The 18,609-nt window shown below is 39.1% G+C and overlaps 1 protein-coding gene across 2 annotated transcripts in view; it reads right to left on the minus strand.

Moving 5' to 3' along the window:
• The window catches only part of nrd1a (nardilysin a (N-arginine dibasic convertase)), a 120,830-nt gene that overhangs the window by 33,247 nt on the left and 68,974 nt on the right, over nucleotides 1-18,609 (minus strand). For both annotated transcript variants that reach the window (XM_072574286.1, XM_072574287.1), the window contains exons 19-21: nucleotides 12,307-12,358; nucleotides 9,697-9,847; nucleotides 6,575-6,702 (exon numbers count right to left, since the gene is read on the minus strand). In XM_072574286.1, coding sequence (XP_072430387.1) covers nucleotides 6,575-6,702; nucleotides 9,697-9,847; nucleotides 12,307-12,358 — 331 coding nt within the window. The remainder of the gene's footprint in view (nucleotides 1-6,574; nucleotides 6,703-9,696; nucleotides 9,848-12,306; nucleotides 12,359-18,609) is intronic.

The raw sequence follows: 18,609 nt of genomic DNA on the forward strand, positions 1-18,609 counted from the left end.
ATGAGTGGCAGAACAAAGTGTGCAGAGGACTGTGAAACTTTGCAGAGGAATATAGATACATTGAGTGAGTGGGCAAAGGTCTGGCAGATGGAATTCAATGTTAATAAATGTGGAATCATACATTTTGGTTGGAGCAACAGTAAAAAAGATTATTCGTTAAATGGTAAGAAATTGCAGCATGCTGCTGTGCAGAGGGACCTGGGTGCCCTTGTACATGAATCACAGATGATTGGTCTGCAGGAACAACAAGTGATTAGGAAAGTAAATGGAATTTTGTCCCTCATTGCTAAAGAGATTTAGTTTAAAAGTAGAGGGGTAATGTTGCAAGGTGCTGGTGAGGCCACACCGAGTACTGTATGCAGTTTTGGTCTCCTTACTTGAGAAAGGATGGATGTACTGACAGAGGAGGTTCACTAGATTGATTCCAGGGTTGTGGGGGTTGGCTTATGAGGACAGACTGTGGAGACTGGGATTTTCTTAAGTGGAATTCAGAAGAATGAGGGAAGTCTTATAGAAACATATAAAAGTATGAAGTGAATGAATAAGATAGAAGTTGAGAGGATGTTTCCACTGGTAGGTGAAGCTAGGACGAAAGAGAGCAGATTTAGGATTGAATTGAGAAGGAACTTCTTCACTCAAAAGCTTGTTAATCTATGGAATTCCATGCCCAGGGAAGTAGTTGATGAAACTTTGTAAACGTTTTTAAAGCTAAGGCAGACTTAAACAAAAAAGGAATTAAGGAATATAGTGAGAGCAGGGTTAAGTGGATCTGAGTCCACAAAAAGATCAGCCATGATCTTACTGAATGGCGGAGCAGGCTCAAAGGGCCTACTCCTGTTCCTAGTTCTTATGCTGAACCCAGTCTCCTGGTTCAGAGGTAGGGACACTATCAGTGCACCATAAGAACTCTCTGTTCTTCAGAGATGTTAGGTATTTTCTAATCAACCTGTTCAGAGATGTTATGAAACACCTACAGAGCAGGTAGGGTTTGAACCTGGGCCCCCTGATCCAGAAGCAGGGACACTACCCATGTGCCACTAGAGCCCCTACTTTCAACTAATAATTTATTTTATTCAATTTATTTTTCTAATCAATCTTTTCAGGTGGTGGGGTCTGGAATCCAGGTTTCTTGGTCCACAGTAGGGACACTACCACTGCACCATAAGAGGGCCCCCCCCACCCCCCCCACCCCCCCACCCAGAGGATTTTTATTTCCTCAGTCGGCAACTTTGAAAACATGCAAGGAAGCTTTTCTTTTAGCCAAACATATTCCACTACATTTTTTACTAATTCTTTTTTCTTATTTATTTATTTTTTAAAATCAAACTGATTTTTTCTAAAATCAACCTATTCAGAGATATTATTACACACCTCTGGAGCAGGTGGAACTTGAACCCAGGTCTCCTGGCCCAGGGTAGGGATACTAACACTGTGCCACAAGCAGACTCCCTCTTCAGAGGTGTTCTGTTCAGGTGATTACTAGCCACAGCCTGTTTCTTAAGTTCAAATAAAGACATTAATAAACTATTCGCCAAGCTGGGAATTTGTGTTGCAGACGTTTCGTCCCCTGTCTAGGTGACATCCTCAGTGCTTGTGAAGTGCTTCTGTGATGTTTCCTCCGGCATTTATAGTGATTTGTACCTGCCGTTTCCGGTTGTCAGTTCCAGCTGTCCCTGCAGTGGCCAGTATATTGGGTCCAGGTCGATGTGCTTATTGATTGAATCTGTGGATGAGTGCCATGCCTCTAGGAATTCCCTGGCTGTTCTCTGTTTGGCTTGTCCTATAATAGTAGTGTTGTCCCAGTCGAACTCATGTTGCTTGTCATCTGAGTGTGTGGCTACTAAGGATAGCTGGTCGTGTTGTTTCGTGGCTAGTTGGTGTTCATGGATGCGGACCGTTAGCTGTCTTCCTGTTTGTGCACAAAACACTACATAGGACAGGGGACGAAACGTCTGCAACACAAATTCCCAGCTCGGCGAACAGAACCACAACAACGAGCACCCGAGCTACAAATCTTCTCCCAAACTTTGAATTAATAAACTAAATCGTAAGATTGGATAGATATTAATCATATTCCTATCTTTAAATACAAACGTTTGCTATAAATAGTCCTAAAATCTTTCAAAGTAAACGTTTTTCTTTCTGAAGTCACACATTATAATGCAACCATCAACATATCCCATTTTCCGTTATCTAAAACAAAATTCTTCATTTATGTATAAAATAATTACAAAGCAATTAAAGAAAACATTTACTATCCATATTCCTATACCATAAAATACCATGTTCTCATCATTAACACAAGTCGTCTTCTTCAGAACATTTAGTAACTACTTCAGGCAGGCATTTTTTTTGTCTGTCTGGTAATTGGTGACTTGCACCAACCATTATCTTTTAGAAAACCCCTTTCTTTCCTTTATACTGACAAGGTCAATTCTCAATGATAATTTTTGCTGAATGACCATTGTCTGAATGAGAATAATTAGAACATGGAACACAGAACGTTACTGCACAATACAGGCCCTTCGGCCCTTGATGTTGCACTGACCTGTAAAATCAATCTGATGCCCATCCAACCTATACTGTTACATTATTATCCATATGTATGTCCAATGCCTATTTAAATGCCCTTAACATCAGCAAGTCTACTACTGTTACAGGCAGGCCATTCTAGACCCTTGCTACTCTCAGAGTAAAGAAACGACCCTTTATATCTGTTCTAAATCTATCACCCATCATTTAAAGCTACGTCCCCTTGTGTTAGCCTTCATCATCCAAGGAAAAAGGCTCTCACTGTCTACCCCATCTAGCCCTCTGATTATCTTACACGTCTGCATTAAGTCACCTTGCAATCTTCTTCTCTCCAACAAAAACAGCCTGAGTTTCCTCAGCCTTTCCCTTGAAAGACCTTCCATCCATACCAGGCAACATCCTAGTAAATCTCCTCTGAACCCTTTCCCAAGGTTCTACATCCTTCCTTTAATGTGGTGACAAGAACTGCACGCAATATTCCAGGTGCGGCCTTATCAGTATTTTGTACAGCTGAAGCATGACCTCGTGGCTCCAAAACTCAATCCTCCTACCAATAAACGCCAACACACCATATGCCTTTTTAACAACCGTATCAACCTAGGTGGCAACTTACAGGGATTTATGCACCTGGACACCGAGATCTCTCTGATCATCTGCACTGCCAAGAATTTTACTATTAGCCCAGTACTCTGCATTCCTGTTACTTCTTCCAAAGTGAACTACCTCACACTTTTCCACATTAAACTCCATTTGCCACTTCTCAGCCCAGCTCTGCATCTTATCTATGTCCCTCTGTAACCCACAACATCCTTCAGCACTATCCACAACTCTGCCTACCTTAGTGACATTCACAAATTTACTAACCCATCCTTCTATGTCCACCTCCAGATCATTTATAAATGTAGCAAACAGCAGTGGCCCCAAAACCGATCCTTGCAGCACAGCAATGGTAACCGAGCTCCAGGATGAACGTTTCCCATCAACCACCACCCTCTTGTCTTCTTTCAGCTAGCCAATTTCTGATCCAAACTGCTAAATCAGTGCTAAATGATTAGACCTGTACTGCGCTGTAATGTTCTATATTCTAAATCACCTTCAATCCCAAAACTCCGTATTTTGTGCAATAGCCTACTGTGGTGAACCTTATCAAATGCGTTATTGAAGTCCACATATACCACATCAACCGCTTTACCTTCATCCACCTATTTTGTTATCTGCTCAAAGAACTCAATAAGGTTAGTGAGGCACAACCTACTCTTCACAAAACAGTGCTGACAATCCCTAATCAAATTATTCCTTTGCAGAAGATTATAAATCTTCCCTTACAACCTTTTCCAATACCTTACCGACAATTGAAGTAAGGCTCACTGGCCTATAATTACCAGGGTTATCCCGACTCCCCTTCTTAAACAACGGAACAATGTCTGCTATCCTCCAGTCTTCTGGCACTAATCCTGTCGACAATGAACTCCCTGGCTTCCCAGAGAATTAGAGGATAAATCCCATCCAGCTCAGGAGTCTTATCCATTTTCAGATTTTCCAAAATTGCTAAAACTTCCTCTTTGTTAACCTCAATCCCATCTAATCTTGTAGCCTCTTTCTCCGTATTCTCACTAACATTGCTCTTTCCAGTATAAATACTGATGAAAAGTATTCATTAAGTGCTTCCCCAACATCCTCAGAATCTACACACAGCTTTCCACTACTATCTTTGATTGGCCCTAATCTTACTCGAGTCATTATTTTATTCTCGATATACCTTTAGAAGGCCTTAGGGTTTTCCTTGAATCTATCCGCCAACAACTTCTCATATCTCCTCCTGGCTCTTCTGAGCCTTCTCTTTAGACCTTTTCTGGCTAACATAACTCTCAAGCCCCCTAACTAAACCTTCATGCCTCATCCTCACATAAGCCCTCTTGACAAGAGCTTCAACTTCTTTAGTAAATTTTGGCTCCCTCACTCAACAGCTACCTCCCTGCCTGATAGGTATATACTTATCAAGGACCCGCAGTAGCTGTTCCTTGAATAAGCTCCACATTTCAAGTGTGTCCATCTGCTGCAGTTTCCTTCCCCATCCAATGCATCCTAAATCTTGCCTAATCGAGAATATCGAGAATAATTGCCTTTTTCTCCAGTTATGCCTCTTTCCCTGCGGTATATACCCATTGCTATTGTAAACATAACTGAACTATAGTCACTATCACCAAAGTGCTCACCTACCTCTAAATCGAACACCTGGGTGGGTTCATTCCCCAGTACCAAATCCAATGTGGCATCGCCCCTTGCTGGCCCTGTATACATACGGTGTCAGAAAACCCTCCTGCACACATTGAACAAAAACTGACCCATTGAAACTACTTGAACTATAGCATTCCCAGTCAATATTGGGGAAGTTAAAGTCCCCCATAACAACTATCCTGTTATTCTCGCTCCTATTGAGAATCATCTTTGCAATCTTATCCTCTAAATCTCTGGAACAATTCGGAGGCCTGTAGAAAACTCCTATAGGGTGACCTCTCCTTTCCTGTTTCTACAGGAAATTATTGACATAATACTTTTAAGATTTCTTTCAGGATGTTAAACAAATAGTACCCCATATCTACTGCTTCCACTAGTGGCAGTGTTTCAGCAGTTAAGTGTTTTAACTACTCTTTTTATTATCCTGATCAGGAATATGATAAACTCTGACATAGATTTTCCAACTGGAAGACTGGTATGTAAAGCATCGCTAAAAATGGCTATCTTCTGTATCACCCAAGGTTGGAAAATTTGAGTGCATACTTCATGGAGTTTAATTTATTTAATGTTTTATTTGCCCCTACAACTTTCTCAACCACAATCGTTCCAGTACGTTACAGTTGGCATTGGGTCTAATCTAAGTGCACAACTAAATTGACCAAATCAAAAACTTTTAGACCGGTGTGGTTCTACCCTCAATGGAAGATCCTCTTTCGAAAAGGACCTGTTCATTTTGATCAAATTTATCTGTTCTAAGAAAGATTGTTAATCCAAAGTCACTCTTGAATTATTTTATTTGATACTTAATCCGATATATTTAAAAGGTTTGGAATACAAGTCTTAAACTCTGCCTTTATATTATCTATCACACACTGCTCAAATTTTGCAAACTCTCCCCACAGAAAATAATCACACACATGGCTGCCAACTTTTCTCTAATACCAGTAGAATATTGTTGGAACTACATTTAACTGATAACTCAGGATTAAAGTTATATTTTCTCTTGATGATGGTCATTGCCTGACAATTGACAACTTATCAATATTATCTTGAACATAGTCTATTCAATCTACTGAGAGTTACAAATGGTAATGAAACTGCAACCATCAGTGAACATCTGTACTTCTCACCATACAGAGGAGGGAATGTCATTAATTAAAAATAAACACCAGAGCATCTCTTAAAGCTGCTCAACAATTCCACTTCAGTGTTGTAGCTCTAAAATGAATAATCCCTGTGTCGTATTTTTAATTGATTGTACTCACTTTTTATAGTTACTACACAACTCCATCAAAAACCAGTGGATGAGGTAAGTCTGGAAGCACTGACACACATCAGGATTTTATGCGTCAATATTTTGCTAAAAAGGACAAGGAAAATCTATAGCTTCAATGAAAATCATTGTCCTAGTGGACTTGGCAAGTTCCAGATGACACAGAGGTAAATGGCTTATTTAGCAAACACTAGAGCACAGTATCTTATATCTGCAGTTTCTGGATGTGACCACCAACATCCATATTATGACTTTGTTCAGAAGAACAGATCAGCAGAGTTCAATGATGTGAAAGAGGTCCCCCAACATGGACATAGGTTTAGATCTGCTTCTCATAACATATGCATTAGAATCTACAGGTGATCTTGCAGGGGATATGAATGAAATAGTGAAAAGTGACCAAGTTCTCAAGCAAAATAAATTGGATTGAAGTCCAAAAAAAAAATCAGAAGCATCCTGAAACTAACTTCACAAACTGACTTAAAAGAACAACTGAAGTGTCCAGTAAACCTCCATGAATTCTTGACTTACTTTCCCAGTTTTTCTGGTTTGATTAGAACATTGAAGTAGCACTTTTTTAATTGTTCCCCGATCATCCCAAACACGTCTGGAGTAGTCGTAAACTCAGCCAGGTGATCAATGATGAGTTGGAACAGAAGCTGGAGAGAAACAAAAATTGTTTAAATGATTCACACACATGAATTTACTAAACATCAATTGGATACTGAGAAAACAATTTGTTATATAGTATTTTTCATCATTTGATACATTATAATAAAGAAAATTCAAAATACATTTTCTCATATACTGTATTGAATTTTTCAAATTTTTTTTTAGATAAGCACTAGAAGGTGTTATGGGAATATATCCATATCGGAATATGGGTCCTTATGGGAACATACCCATCCAACTTCAATCTGGGAATTTACAGATTGCAACAGCCAAGATCAAAACTTGAACTCTAAAACCCAATACTCCAAGGACACTGTGTGATAATTTACTCCATGCTATTATTTGCTAGCCATATAAGGGACAGCAGCCATTGGAATCTGCTCTGGCAGTCAAGCGTTTTCAGTGGTTGTCACTACAATTCTCAACTGCTTTGCCTTTGAATCATTCCAGGGATGTAAGGGCATTTGTGTGATCTTAGTTGGCTGCACAGATGTCTAATGCCATACTTGCCTAAAACAAGCAATTATGTAAAGTTTGACACAAATTATACCAATCAGAACCAACAGCTGCTCAGGTTTGTAACTTTGGCTGGTTTCCCCCAAATGCAGGGTGTCACAAACTACATTTTAATGGCACTACAAGTGATTCAGCTGCACATGAGATGAAGACAGGAGGAGCAAAAGTAATAAAGAATTCATGATGGGAACAGACAAGCATTTGTATGGCCATCAACTCGACTCCAGTGTTGTATGTTGCCTCTGTTACCAGGGCTCAGGATGTCAGAGCAGTTGCAGGATATTCTTCTAGAGCAGGGTAAAATCCAGAATTCATGATCCAAATTGGTACCAATGAGTTAGGTACTAAGTGGGATGTGGTCCTGCAATCAGAGTTAAGGGAGGTAGGTTGAAAGTTAGCAAGCAGGACCCCAAAACATAGTAATCTCTGGATTACTTCCAGTGCCACGTGTGTGAGTACAGAAATAGGATGATAAGGCAAATGAATGCATGGCTGGAAAAAGGAAGGGCTTTAGATTCCTGGGCACAGACTGCCTCTGGGGAAGATAGCATTTGTACAAGCCAGACAAGTTTCAGCTGAACAGATCTGGTACTAAGTTCCTTGCAGGGCATTTTGCTACTGCTATTGGCGAGACTTTAAAGGGAATTGGCAGGGGTGTGGGAATCAAGGGAGAACAGTAGAGAAGTTCAGGGTGTCTGAGATACAACTGGCACTAGCACAGACAATAGCAAGTTTAGTAGGCATGATGTGGAGGCGTAGGTGTTGGACTGGGGTGCACAAAGTTAAGTTTAGTAGGCAAAGAAAGAGTAAAGAAAAAATGAAGTCTAAATCAGGGTCACTGTGCAAGCATTTGGATGCAATGAGTATAATAAATAAGATTGGGAAGATACAGTACTATGCGGGATTTTGATGCTGTGGCTAGAGCAGATACCTGGCTCAAAGATGGGCAAGATGAGATTTTAAATATTCCTGAGTACTAAAGTCTTCAGAAGAAAATGGAAAAAGGAGGAGAGGTAGCATCATATGATAAGGAAAACACTGCAGTGCTGGAGAAGGAGGATACCTCCTAAGGTCAAAGCACAGAATCAATTTGGCTAGAACTAAGAAACCAGAAGGGTACATAAATATGTTGTCTATTGACCATCAATTGTAAGAAAGATGAAGAAGGAAAGATATACCGACACTGAAGACAGTCCAAAGAAGGTTCACTGGACTTATACCAAGTATGGAGAGACAGTCTTATGAGGAAAGGCTGAGTAGATTGGGCCTGTTTTTATTGGATTTTGGAAGTATGACAGCAACCTTATTGAAACATACAAGATTCTTAAATGACTTGGCAGTGTAGATGTGAAATCTCTTCACTCAGAGTTTCGTTATCACAGGGGGTGGGATGGGGAGGGCAATTATGTGTATTTAAGGCTGAATAGACAGGCTTTTAATCAGTAAGGGAATCAAGGCTTATTGGGAAAACATAGAAAGGTGGAGTTGAGAATGATCAGTTTAGCTCTGATCTCATTGAAAGGTAGAGCAGACTCATTGGCTGAATTGCAAAGTTCTATTTCTATATCTTATGTCTTAAAGTGGACAGTATCCTCAGCTTTATTAACAGGGGTGTAGAGTACAACAGCAAATAGGTGGTTTTGAAATTGTTAGACCTCTGCTGAAGTACAGTTCAAGGTGCTACAATATAAGAGGGATGTAAGCACATTGGAGGAAGTGCAGAAGCAGTTTACAAGAATGGTTCCAGTGATGAGGAACTTCAGTTATAAGGATAGATTGAAGAAGTTGGTACTGCCCTTCCTGGAACAAAGAAGGATGAGAACTTTCTTTTAAAATCAACAAAAATGTCAATAACTAATCAGGGAATATGTTTGATATAGTTCAAGAGTCTGTGATAAGGAGTCACAGCACTTTAAAGCTGTCACTCAGAGAATGGAAAACATTGGAACATCATCCACATTTTAAAAGTAGATGGGATAAAAATTTCCAGCAGAGCAATATATAAATCTATAATGCTAAATTTTGAAAACACAGAATCGATTGGATTTATTACTTCTGTAAAGCTTTGTTTTAAACCACTGTTTGTAGACTTCAATGATATCCTTCTCAATCACTTTCCATGACTCTAGTTCGTCATGGAAGATTAATCTTTTTAGAAAAACCAAATTATGTTAGAAATAAAAGTATTACAACTGTTCTGCTAGCAGGCCTCCCAGGTTAGGCTGAGGTGTATCATAAAAGTACATCATTCTGCATTCACGTACTGCCAAAATTGAAAGGAGAAAAGAAGAATCAAAGAAAGGATTCAAATATATATACTTACACTACAATTAGCCAGCTGAAACTTCATATTACTGTTCAATTCTAAGCATTAACTACAGCAGGCATCAAAAAGTTTTAAATGTAGATCTTACTGAAACTTGTGTGCTAGGAGTATAATAGAATTCAGAATAGCACCTACTTACCCCAAGTTTGTGGTTAAATCCTTTCACTTTAATGATTAGTCCATGTTCTTCAGCCACTAATTTATACTCTAATTGAGCAACATCAGCCTCATATGCAGGTTCAGCTAAGTTATGAGCCACAATATTGACAAATAAGTCAAACAACACCAAGCTAGGGACAAAAAGTGGTCTCATATTACTACTTACATATCAGACATTAGCTATAAATACTCTAAGACTCAGAATTTATTATAGCTATTGCTCAAACTCAAACAGACATCATGCAACAAAAAAAGCAAGAACCTAAAAGAAACAAACAGAAATTTATGGAAAAACTCAGCAGATCTGGCAGTATCTGTGGAGAGAAAGCAGAGTTATTACAGATGCAGTGACCCTTCTTTAGGGCTTCCAGCACAAATGCTGCTGAACCTGCTGAATTTTTCCAGCCTTTTCTGTTTTTGTTTGCTTTTTATTAAAATAACAGAAATGGCTGCTTTAGCCCAGGAAATTCATTTATATAAGCCACTTAATGTCTCCTTCGAAATTTTTTTTGATATTTAGTCACGTGGAAAGAAATGTCACAAAACTTTCCTCTGAGCCATGAAGTTAGAGAAGAAAAATTACTAAATTGTTGTTATTTTTGGTAATAAATTATACAATGGAGGAAAGTGAAGGACTGCAAATGCTGGAGATCAGATTCGAGAGAGTGGTGCTGGAAAAGCACAACTGGTCAGATCATTCCTGATGAAGGGCTTATGCCCAAAATGTCAATTCTCCTGATCCTTGGATGCTGCCCTACCTGCTGTGCTTTTCCAGCACCACACTCTGGACTCTAAATTATACAGTGCTTTGATGAGCTCAGTGGTAGGGGGACTGGGTTTGAGTTTGCAGTGAGAGATGAGCTTCTAAAATATACCATTTAAGAGGGTGCACAGGCAGATTCAATTGTAGTATTAAAGAGGGAATAGGACATAGGGACAGTATAATTAGATGTATAGAATGCATGCAGCATTCACCAGTAAGTGACACTGATGGCACAAAAACGTTTGGAAAGAATCCCAGTTACAGCACAACTAATAGTCCCCTCTAATGAGCCAGAGTGACATACAATGGAAGAAGAATCAGTGAAGAGGATTCTACCCCACAAGATGTTATTATCATCACCATCAGCCCGTTTGCCCTCTAATTGGAGGCTACCACTGCCTGGAGGCTAGTGCAGCAACCTCTAGAAGTGCTCCCTTGGCATCTCCCCAATGAGGATGACTGCTGCATACAATTCAATTGCAAGAAGACAAAGCAGGTTCCCTAGATCCATTCTAGAGCACAACCTAGGAAGCCCAACATAGAAGAGGCTGAGCGCAGAGGCTTCTTGTCAGGCAAATTATACACTTTGTTTTATTGTTAATAATGAGAGTTGATCCCAGAAGTGTTGACCTCATTGTTTTCTTAGCAAAACTGGCAAAGAGGGATCAAGTGCTCAGAGAAAGGCATGGTCTTTGAGTAGAGACAAATGAAATGGCTAGGCAGGTATACACCATCTATTGGTAGTAAGAGTGGATCTTGGGGATTGTTCTCATAACAAATCAAAGTGGGTTCCAGTGCATGTAGTCCTCCTGGAGGTTAGGGTTAGCATTATTCAAACCCACCACCATGCACAGTAGCAGCAGTATGTGCCACCTACAAGATGCAAAACAGCAACTCGAGGTTCTTTAGATAGCACCTTCCAAACTCAAGGTCTCTACCACCAAGAACAAGGGCAGTAGATGTACAGCAGCAATATTTCCTACAGGTTCCCTTCCAAGCCCCTCACCATCCGGACTTGGAATGACATTGCTGCTCCTCTGCAGTTGCTGGGTCAAAATCCTGGAACTCCCTCCATAATGGCACTGTGGGTGTACCTTTATGACTATGACTGCAGCAGCTAAAGAAGACAGCTCATTGACATCTTCTAAAGGGCAGTTTGGGATAGACAATAAATACTGGCCTATCCAGCAATGTCCACATTCTGTGAATGACTACAAACACTGCATACTTGGACTATATCATTCATTAGATTTAGCATGGAGGTGACAACTGTTCTGACTTCACACCAAAGCCTGAACATTGCTCTGAGCAATATTAACTTAAGAGACGCTTCCCTTAACATTCCCCAAATTACTGGCAACTAAGGTGGTAGACAAATACCAAAAGGATATTAATTTCATCTCCACAATATTGTTGAGCACTAGAAAAATATTGTTGCAGCAGTGTACTACATTTTTGTTCCTTTTTTTATTGTTGTAACGCTGGTAAAATATTATCACAAACATATGTCAGTCTTTTGCATTTTAATTAATATATATGAAGCTGCTCCAAACAAGTGTTTGTCAAACTGGTAAATTCCTGCATAACTAATGACAAGCAACAAGAGCTGGACAGTTTGCTGGTCAGCCATAATATGGTTCCCAGTGCCAGATAAAGAAGTGCAGAGTTGGCAGCAGAAAGTAATCTGGGAAAAACTAAGAACTGCAAATATTTAGCTGTGATATCAGTTAATTAATTTACTGAAAATAGTCATTCTTAGCCTCAGCTTAATAAATGTGAGATACATCTAAGATGATTTATTTGGTTGTTATATAAATAGATGCTTACTTCTCTGGGCTTTTATGAACGTGAGGCGATATCAAGTGGAATCGGATATAACCTGTAAAGTAAAAATGTATGTGAATATCATAAAAAGCCAATATAATTAGTTGAAAATATTTACGTACATGCACATTAAAAACCATAAAGGTCTACTGTAAAAGTAATATCCATAACTACACCAGATTATTTGAATAGAAATAAATACATAAAATTACAGCATAATGCATAATTTTCACCATTATTACACATTTACCAAGTTTTCTTTTTAAACATGTCACTATTAATTCCACCATAATGAACTTCACAGAGTAACAATTTTTCAAAGGGGTAAAGCATGTTGATATATGCTTTAGAGAGGCAGGAAGAACACAAACTTTAGGATGCAAGAAACATGCTCATGAAAGTTACCATCAAATTAGTGAAAACAGTGAGAAAAACCAAAAGCCATCTGCTCAGGAAGGAATGCAGAATGAAATAAAACAACCATTCATCAAAAAAAAAGCAAAAGAGGAGAGCAAATTGCTTCTTCAATAAAATATAATGGCACAAAAATCAATAATAATATTGTGCTCTAGAATTACAGAGAAGTAAATGGACCTGACATTTATAGTAAGTAGCAACAAAAGAACTGACCTCAATGTCTTTTAGTTAAGGAGCAAAACTTAGTTGTATTTCTCCTTCTGATCCAGCAGACACTGCCCATGGAGTTCAGATCTGGATTTCAAATAGTTGTATCAGGCTTGGCTGTGATGCCTTTAATGGGTTTACGAGCCTGATGCCAGGTTTAAGGTCATCTGTCGGGCTGCAGAGTAACCTCCAAGGCAAGGGGGAAGATCTGCTTGTTATGGTGGACAAGAGTGCTAACAACATAAGTAGGACTAGGAAAGAAGTTCTGGTTGGAGTATATAAGCACGCCAGGGTCTAAATTCTCAAGGAGAATCTAAAAGATATTAATCTCTAGATTATTACCTGAAGCATAAGCAAATTGGCATTGGGTAAATAGAGAGATGACTGAATGGCTCAAAGGTTAGTACAGAAAACAGTTTCAATTTATGACACATTGACATGAACTGGACAAAGCAAGAGCTGAACTGCTGGGAGAGTCTTCACCTGAACTGTGCTGGGGCCAGTGTTAGGATGTGGAGACAGGGTTTAATCTATAGAGTAGGGTTAGAACTGAACATGTGAGAAGTGATGTGATAAATCACAGGAAAGAACAAGAAAATAGAGCAGGGTAGCGATTTGGCTAATGATAACTACAGTGTGACAGAAACAGCCAGTGTACGAACTTTGAATGCATTAGCAGATCAGACCAAAGATTACAGAAAGTATAAAAAGACAAAATTAAAGGCTCTGTTCTGAATGCTCGCAGCATCACAAAATCAACAGTTAGCAGATAGAAATAAATAGATATGATTTTAGCCATCAGAGGAATGGGTGATCAAATATGGAACCTGAACATTGAAAAGTACCTGACATTCCAAAGTCAAACTAGGAAAACGTAATATGATGGCTTTATTAATTAAGGATGTCAGTAATACAGTAATGAGAGGTCATGAAGGGCAAGATGTAGAAGCCACCACCATCAATATTCTGTGGGCTATCATTAAACAGAAATGAATCTGGGCCAGCTATATAAACACTGTGGCTACAAGAGCAGATTAGAGATTGGAAAATCTTCAGCAAGTAACTCATCCCATCTCCCAATGCTGTCCACCATCTATAAGGCACAAGTCTGGAGAATGATACAATACGCTCCACTAGTCTAGATGAATGCAGTTCATAAAACACTCAAGATGCTTGACATCATTCAGGACAGCACCCCCTAGCCACAACCCCCTCACATTTATCTCTCAGCCCCCGGCTCACAAGCCTCATTCATGATGAAGAGCTCATGCCCGAAACGCTGATTCTCCTGCTCCTCGGATGTTACCTGACTTGCTGTACTTTTTCAGCACCATGCTAGACTCTGACCTCCAGCATCTGCAGTCCTCATTTTCCCCATCATTCAGGACAAAGCAGCCCAGTAGAGTGCCAGTTCATCTACCACTTTCACCATTCACGCACAATGCACATCAAAACGTTGCAGTGAATTAAAAGATAACAGGGCATTGGGGGTGACGTTTATACAATTACATGGGACAGTGCATATAGGAAAAGGTATTGCAATAATCATGGTAGACTGGATGAAACAGAATAGCAAAGGTAGCCTAGTAAGTGCGTTATGAAATGTAGTTGGGGCAATTTCCTGAGCAGTATGTTCTAGAGTCAACCATAAAATCCCTACAGTGACAAAGCAAGCCATTTAGCCCATTAAGTCCACAGTGACACTCTGAATAGCATCCCTCCAACCTACTCCATTCCCTGTAACTCTGCAATTCCCAGGGCTACTCCACCTAGCCTATACATGCCTGGACACAATGGGAAATTTGGCATGGCCAATCCATCTAACCTGCACATCTTTGGACTGCGGAAAGAAACTGGAGCACCTGGGAGGAAACCCACACAGACTCAGGAGGAATGTGAAAACTCTACACAGAGACAGAGACAGTCACCTGAGGGTGGAATCAAATCTGGGTCCCCGGCACTGTGAGGCAGCAGTGCTAACTACTGAGCCACTATGCTATCCCTAAGGGTAGAAAGCTTTACTAGACCAAATAATAAGCAATGAAATTGGATAAATCAATAACCTCAAAGTAAAGGAGCCTCTACTGACAATGATCATAACATGACAGAATATTACATTTAGTTTAAAAAGGGGAGAAGTGTGGGTCTCAAAACAGTGTTTTAAAACCCTAAAGGAATTACAAACATATGAAGGCAGAGCTAGCTAAAGTGGGAGCTAAGTCAACAGATAAAACAGTATCAATGCAGTAAAAGGTTTTTAAGGATATTTAATAAGACTTATCAATGAATAATCCCTATTGAAAGAAAGATTCTTCGACAAGCATCAACTCCGACTAAATAAGTCGGTTAGGGATTGTATTAGACAGGAAGGAAACTCTATAAATCTGTTATTCTTCAGTGAGTGGGTTGGTCAAATTTTAGAAACCAGCAAAAATAAAGACTAAAGAATAAGTAAAAGGAGTAGTAGACGGTAGTAGATTAGCCAGCTTTCAGTACATTTAAGTCGTCATTGGACAAGCATATGGACGTACATGGAATAGTGTAGATTAGACGGTCTTCAGATTGGTATGACATGTTGGCGCAACATCGAGGGCCGAAGGGCCTGTACTGCGCTGTAATGTTCTATATTCTATGAGTTGACAATGAAGTATGTGAGAAAATGAACTAGTGCTTTAAAAGGCTGAGCTTTCTGTGAACTCCACCGTTGGGTGGCATAATAGGCATAAAAAAATTGACATATACAAGTTGGAAAAGTGTAATTTAAACTAGCACTGGCCCTCTGGAGACCTGAAACAACACAGGTGTTGAACAGGTATTGTGTGCCTTCAGTGTAGACGAATTCGAAAGATGAATCCCAAAGTTCCTTGAAAATCATCAGCTAAATGACAGGAAGGACCTTAAAACAATTTCCATTTCAAAAGAAAGCGAGAAAATCATCAGACCTAAAGGCTGACAAATCCCCAAGACCAGACAGTTTATATCTTAGCGTCTTAAGTGGCTTCTGAGATGAAAAATGCATTGGTAACAGTCTTCCAAAAATTTTATATTCTGGAAGAGTCCCCAGTGGATTGGAAAATAGTCAATAAAGTTAAAAATCACACAATACCAGGTTATAGTCCAACAGGTTTATTCAAAAGTAGTAGCTTTCAGAGCATTGTTCCTTTGTCAGCTACCTAACAAAGGAGCAGATCTCCGAAAGCTAGTACTTTCGAATACAATCTGTTGGACTATAACATCGTATTGTATGATTTTTAACTTTGTCCACCCCAGTCCAACACCGGCACCTCCTCATCAAAAATAACTAATGTAATACCTTCATTCAACTTAGGAAGGCAATAGATTGCAGGAAGCTATAGGCTATTAAGTCTATTATCTATCAAAGGGAAATTGCTAGAACCTAAGGACGTTCTAGCAGAACACTCAGAAACATCATAAAGATCAACATGACTTTGAGAAAGGAAAGTTAACTCACTTAGATTTTTTGAGAAAGTAACACGCAAAAAGGCTAAAGGAGAACCAGTTGCTGTGATGTACTGGGTTTTCCAAAGGACAAAAATAAAGTGCCATATCAGGGTTCCTAAATGGTGGTGCGGGGGATAAAATACTAGAATGGATAATGGATTTGCTAACAAATGGGAAGGAGTAGGGATACACTGGTCACTTCAGGATGGCAAGCTGCAACCAGTAAAGTGCCACATGGATCAGTGTTGGAGCCCTAATGATTTACAACCCATATCACTCACATGGGCACAGGAGCCAAATGCCTGATAATAAATCTGCTGATAACACCAAGAGAAGAGGGAAAGTAAGTAATAAATAGAAGCAAGTAAATATACAAAGGGAAATGGACCAGGAGACTGTGAAAAAAGTGGCAGATGGGCTACATGCGGGAAAATGTGAACTTGTCCACTTTACAATGATGAAAAAAGTGCCTGAACACTCTGAGGATCAGAGAAATCTGGTGTGCTGGTACATGAATCACAAAGAGTGAGTACTGTTATGATCCTAGCTGATTTATTACCAGACAAGTATAGAGTCATAGTCATAACCATAAGATCACAGACAGGGTCCAAACTTGATAGATCATAATTCTAATTGCATTAGTTTTAACAAAATGGTATCTTGCTGAACCCCCATAAGCACACAATGCTGTAGAACCTGCTTTAACTACAAACTGAAGTTTATGACAAAATGAATGTATATAAAATAGAATAATCTGAACGATCTTATCATACAAATTCAAATGGTTCTGAACACATGATAAAAGTATAAACATATTAATGCCAAAACACTTCTTTATAAAATGGAAAGAAAGAAAGAAAGCAACTTTTGTACAGCATCCAAAACATCTTTCCTGGAACAGTTCCAAAAGTACCACGCATAATAAACTCAAATCCCTGTATCCACACCTTGGTAATTTACGTCATTTATGACTACAAAGTAGAACTACCAAACATCTGGTTGTCAAGATGTTCACTTTAATAATCACTCCTGGGATTTTATCCTGACATCTCTGATATGGGATTAAATGTTTCATTTCAAGGTGGTCTAATTCACTAAACCTATCACTGCATTCTCAGGAGCAACATTCTAAACAGTCATCCTGTTGCAAGACTTTACCAACAACACTATCCAAAGATGAAGCTGTAACTAAAAGTCTCAGTTATCGGTATTTCCATTACATTTTTAAAAAATTCTAAAACTCTCTAACAAACCTTTGAGGCCCAATTATTTACCATTCTGATTCACAAATGATTTAAAATAAATAAAACTCCATTTGCGCACAAATCCATTCACTCTGGGGCCAGGCTTCAAAAACTCTTTTTAACAGAAATTGCCATGGTTACAGAAATACTTTAATGTTATCTATTAAGCTAAGAAACAAAGAAAACCCACCAGTTACTAATTCATACACCAGACCCAAAATCACTCCAAATATTATACATACAAATCCCACAGTTTACATCACAGTATGCGGATACAGCAAGTTCCTAGGTATGCAAATGGATTGTTGCTTTTTATTACAAGGAAAGTGGAATATACAAGTAGGGAGGTTTCACTGCAACTGTATGGATCCTTAGTGAGGCCGCATATAGAATATAGTGCATAATTTTGGTCTCCTTATTTCTAAAAATGATATAATTGCTTTAAGAGCAGTTTAGAGAAGGTTCACACAAATCATTCCTTGGATGAGGTGGTTACCCTCTGAACGAAGGCTGGACAGGCTAGGCCAGTTCAGATTGATCTTACTAGTACATACAAGATCCTAAGACCCAAGAGGGTGAATAGTGGAGGGATATTTTCTTTTATGGAGAATAAAACTAGGAGACAGTTTAAATATAACGGGTTTCTCTTTCAGGGAGATGAGGAGAATCCTTTCTTCTCTCAGAGGACTATTAGTCAGTGGATTTTTTTTTCTCTAGAAACTAGTGGAGGCTGTATCATTTAATTTACTCAAGGCAGAGTCAGATCAATTTTATGGGAATCTAGAGTTATGAGAGGAGACTGGAAATGGATTAAGAATACAACCATATCAGACATTACCTTACTGAATTGCGAAACAGACTCTACAGACTGAATGGCCTAATCCTCCTAAGTATTACATTCCTACAGATCAGTAATGATCACTTGCTACAGGAAAGTAATCAGTTTTTTAGAATTGTAGAAATGCATGAATTGCTG

This window comes from Chiloscyllium punctatum, chromosome 7, assembly GCF_047496795.1.
Source record: "Chiloscyllium punctatum isolate Juve2018m chromosome 7, sChiPun1.3, whole genome shotgun sequence".
NCBI lineage: Eukaryota > Metazoa > Chordata > Chondrichthyes > Orectolobiformes > Hemiscylliidae > Chiloscyllium > Chiloscyllium punctatum.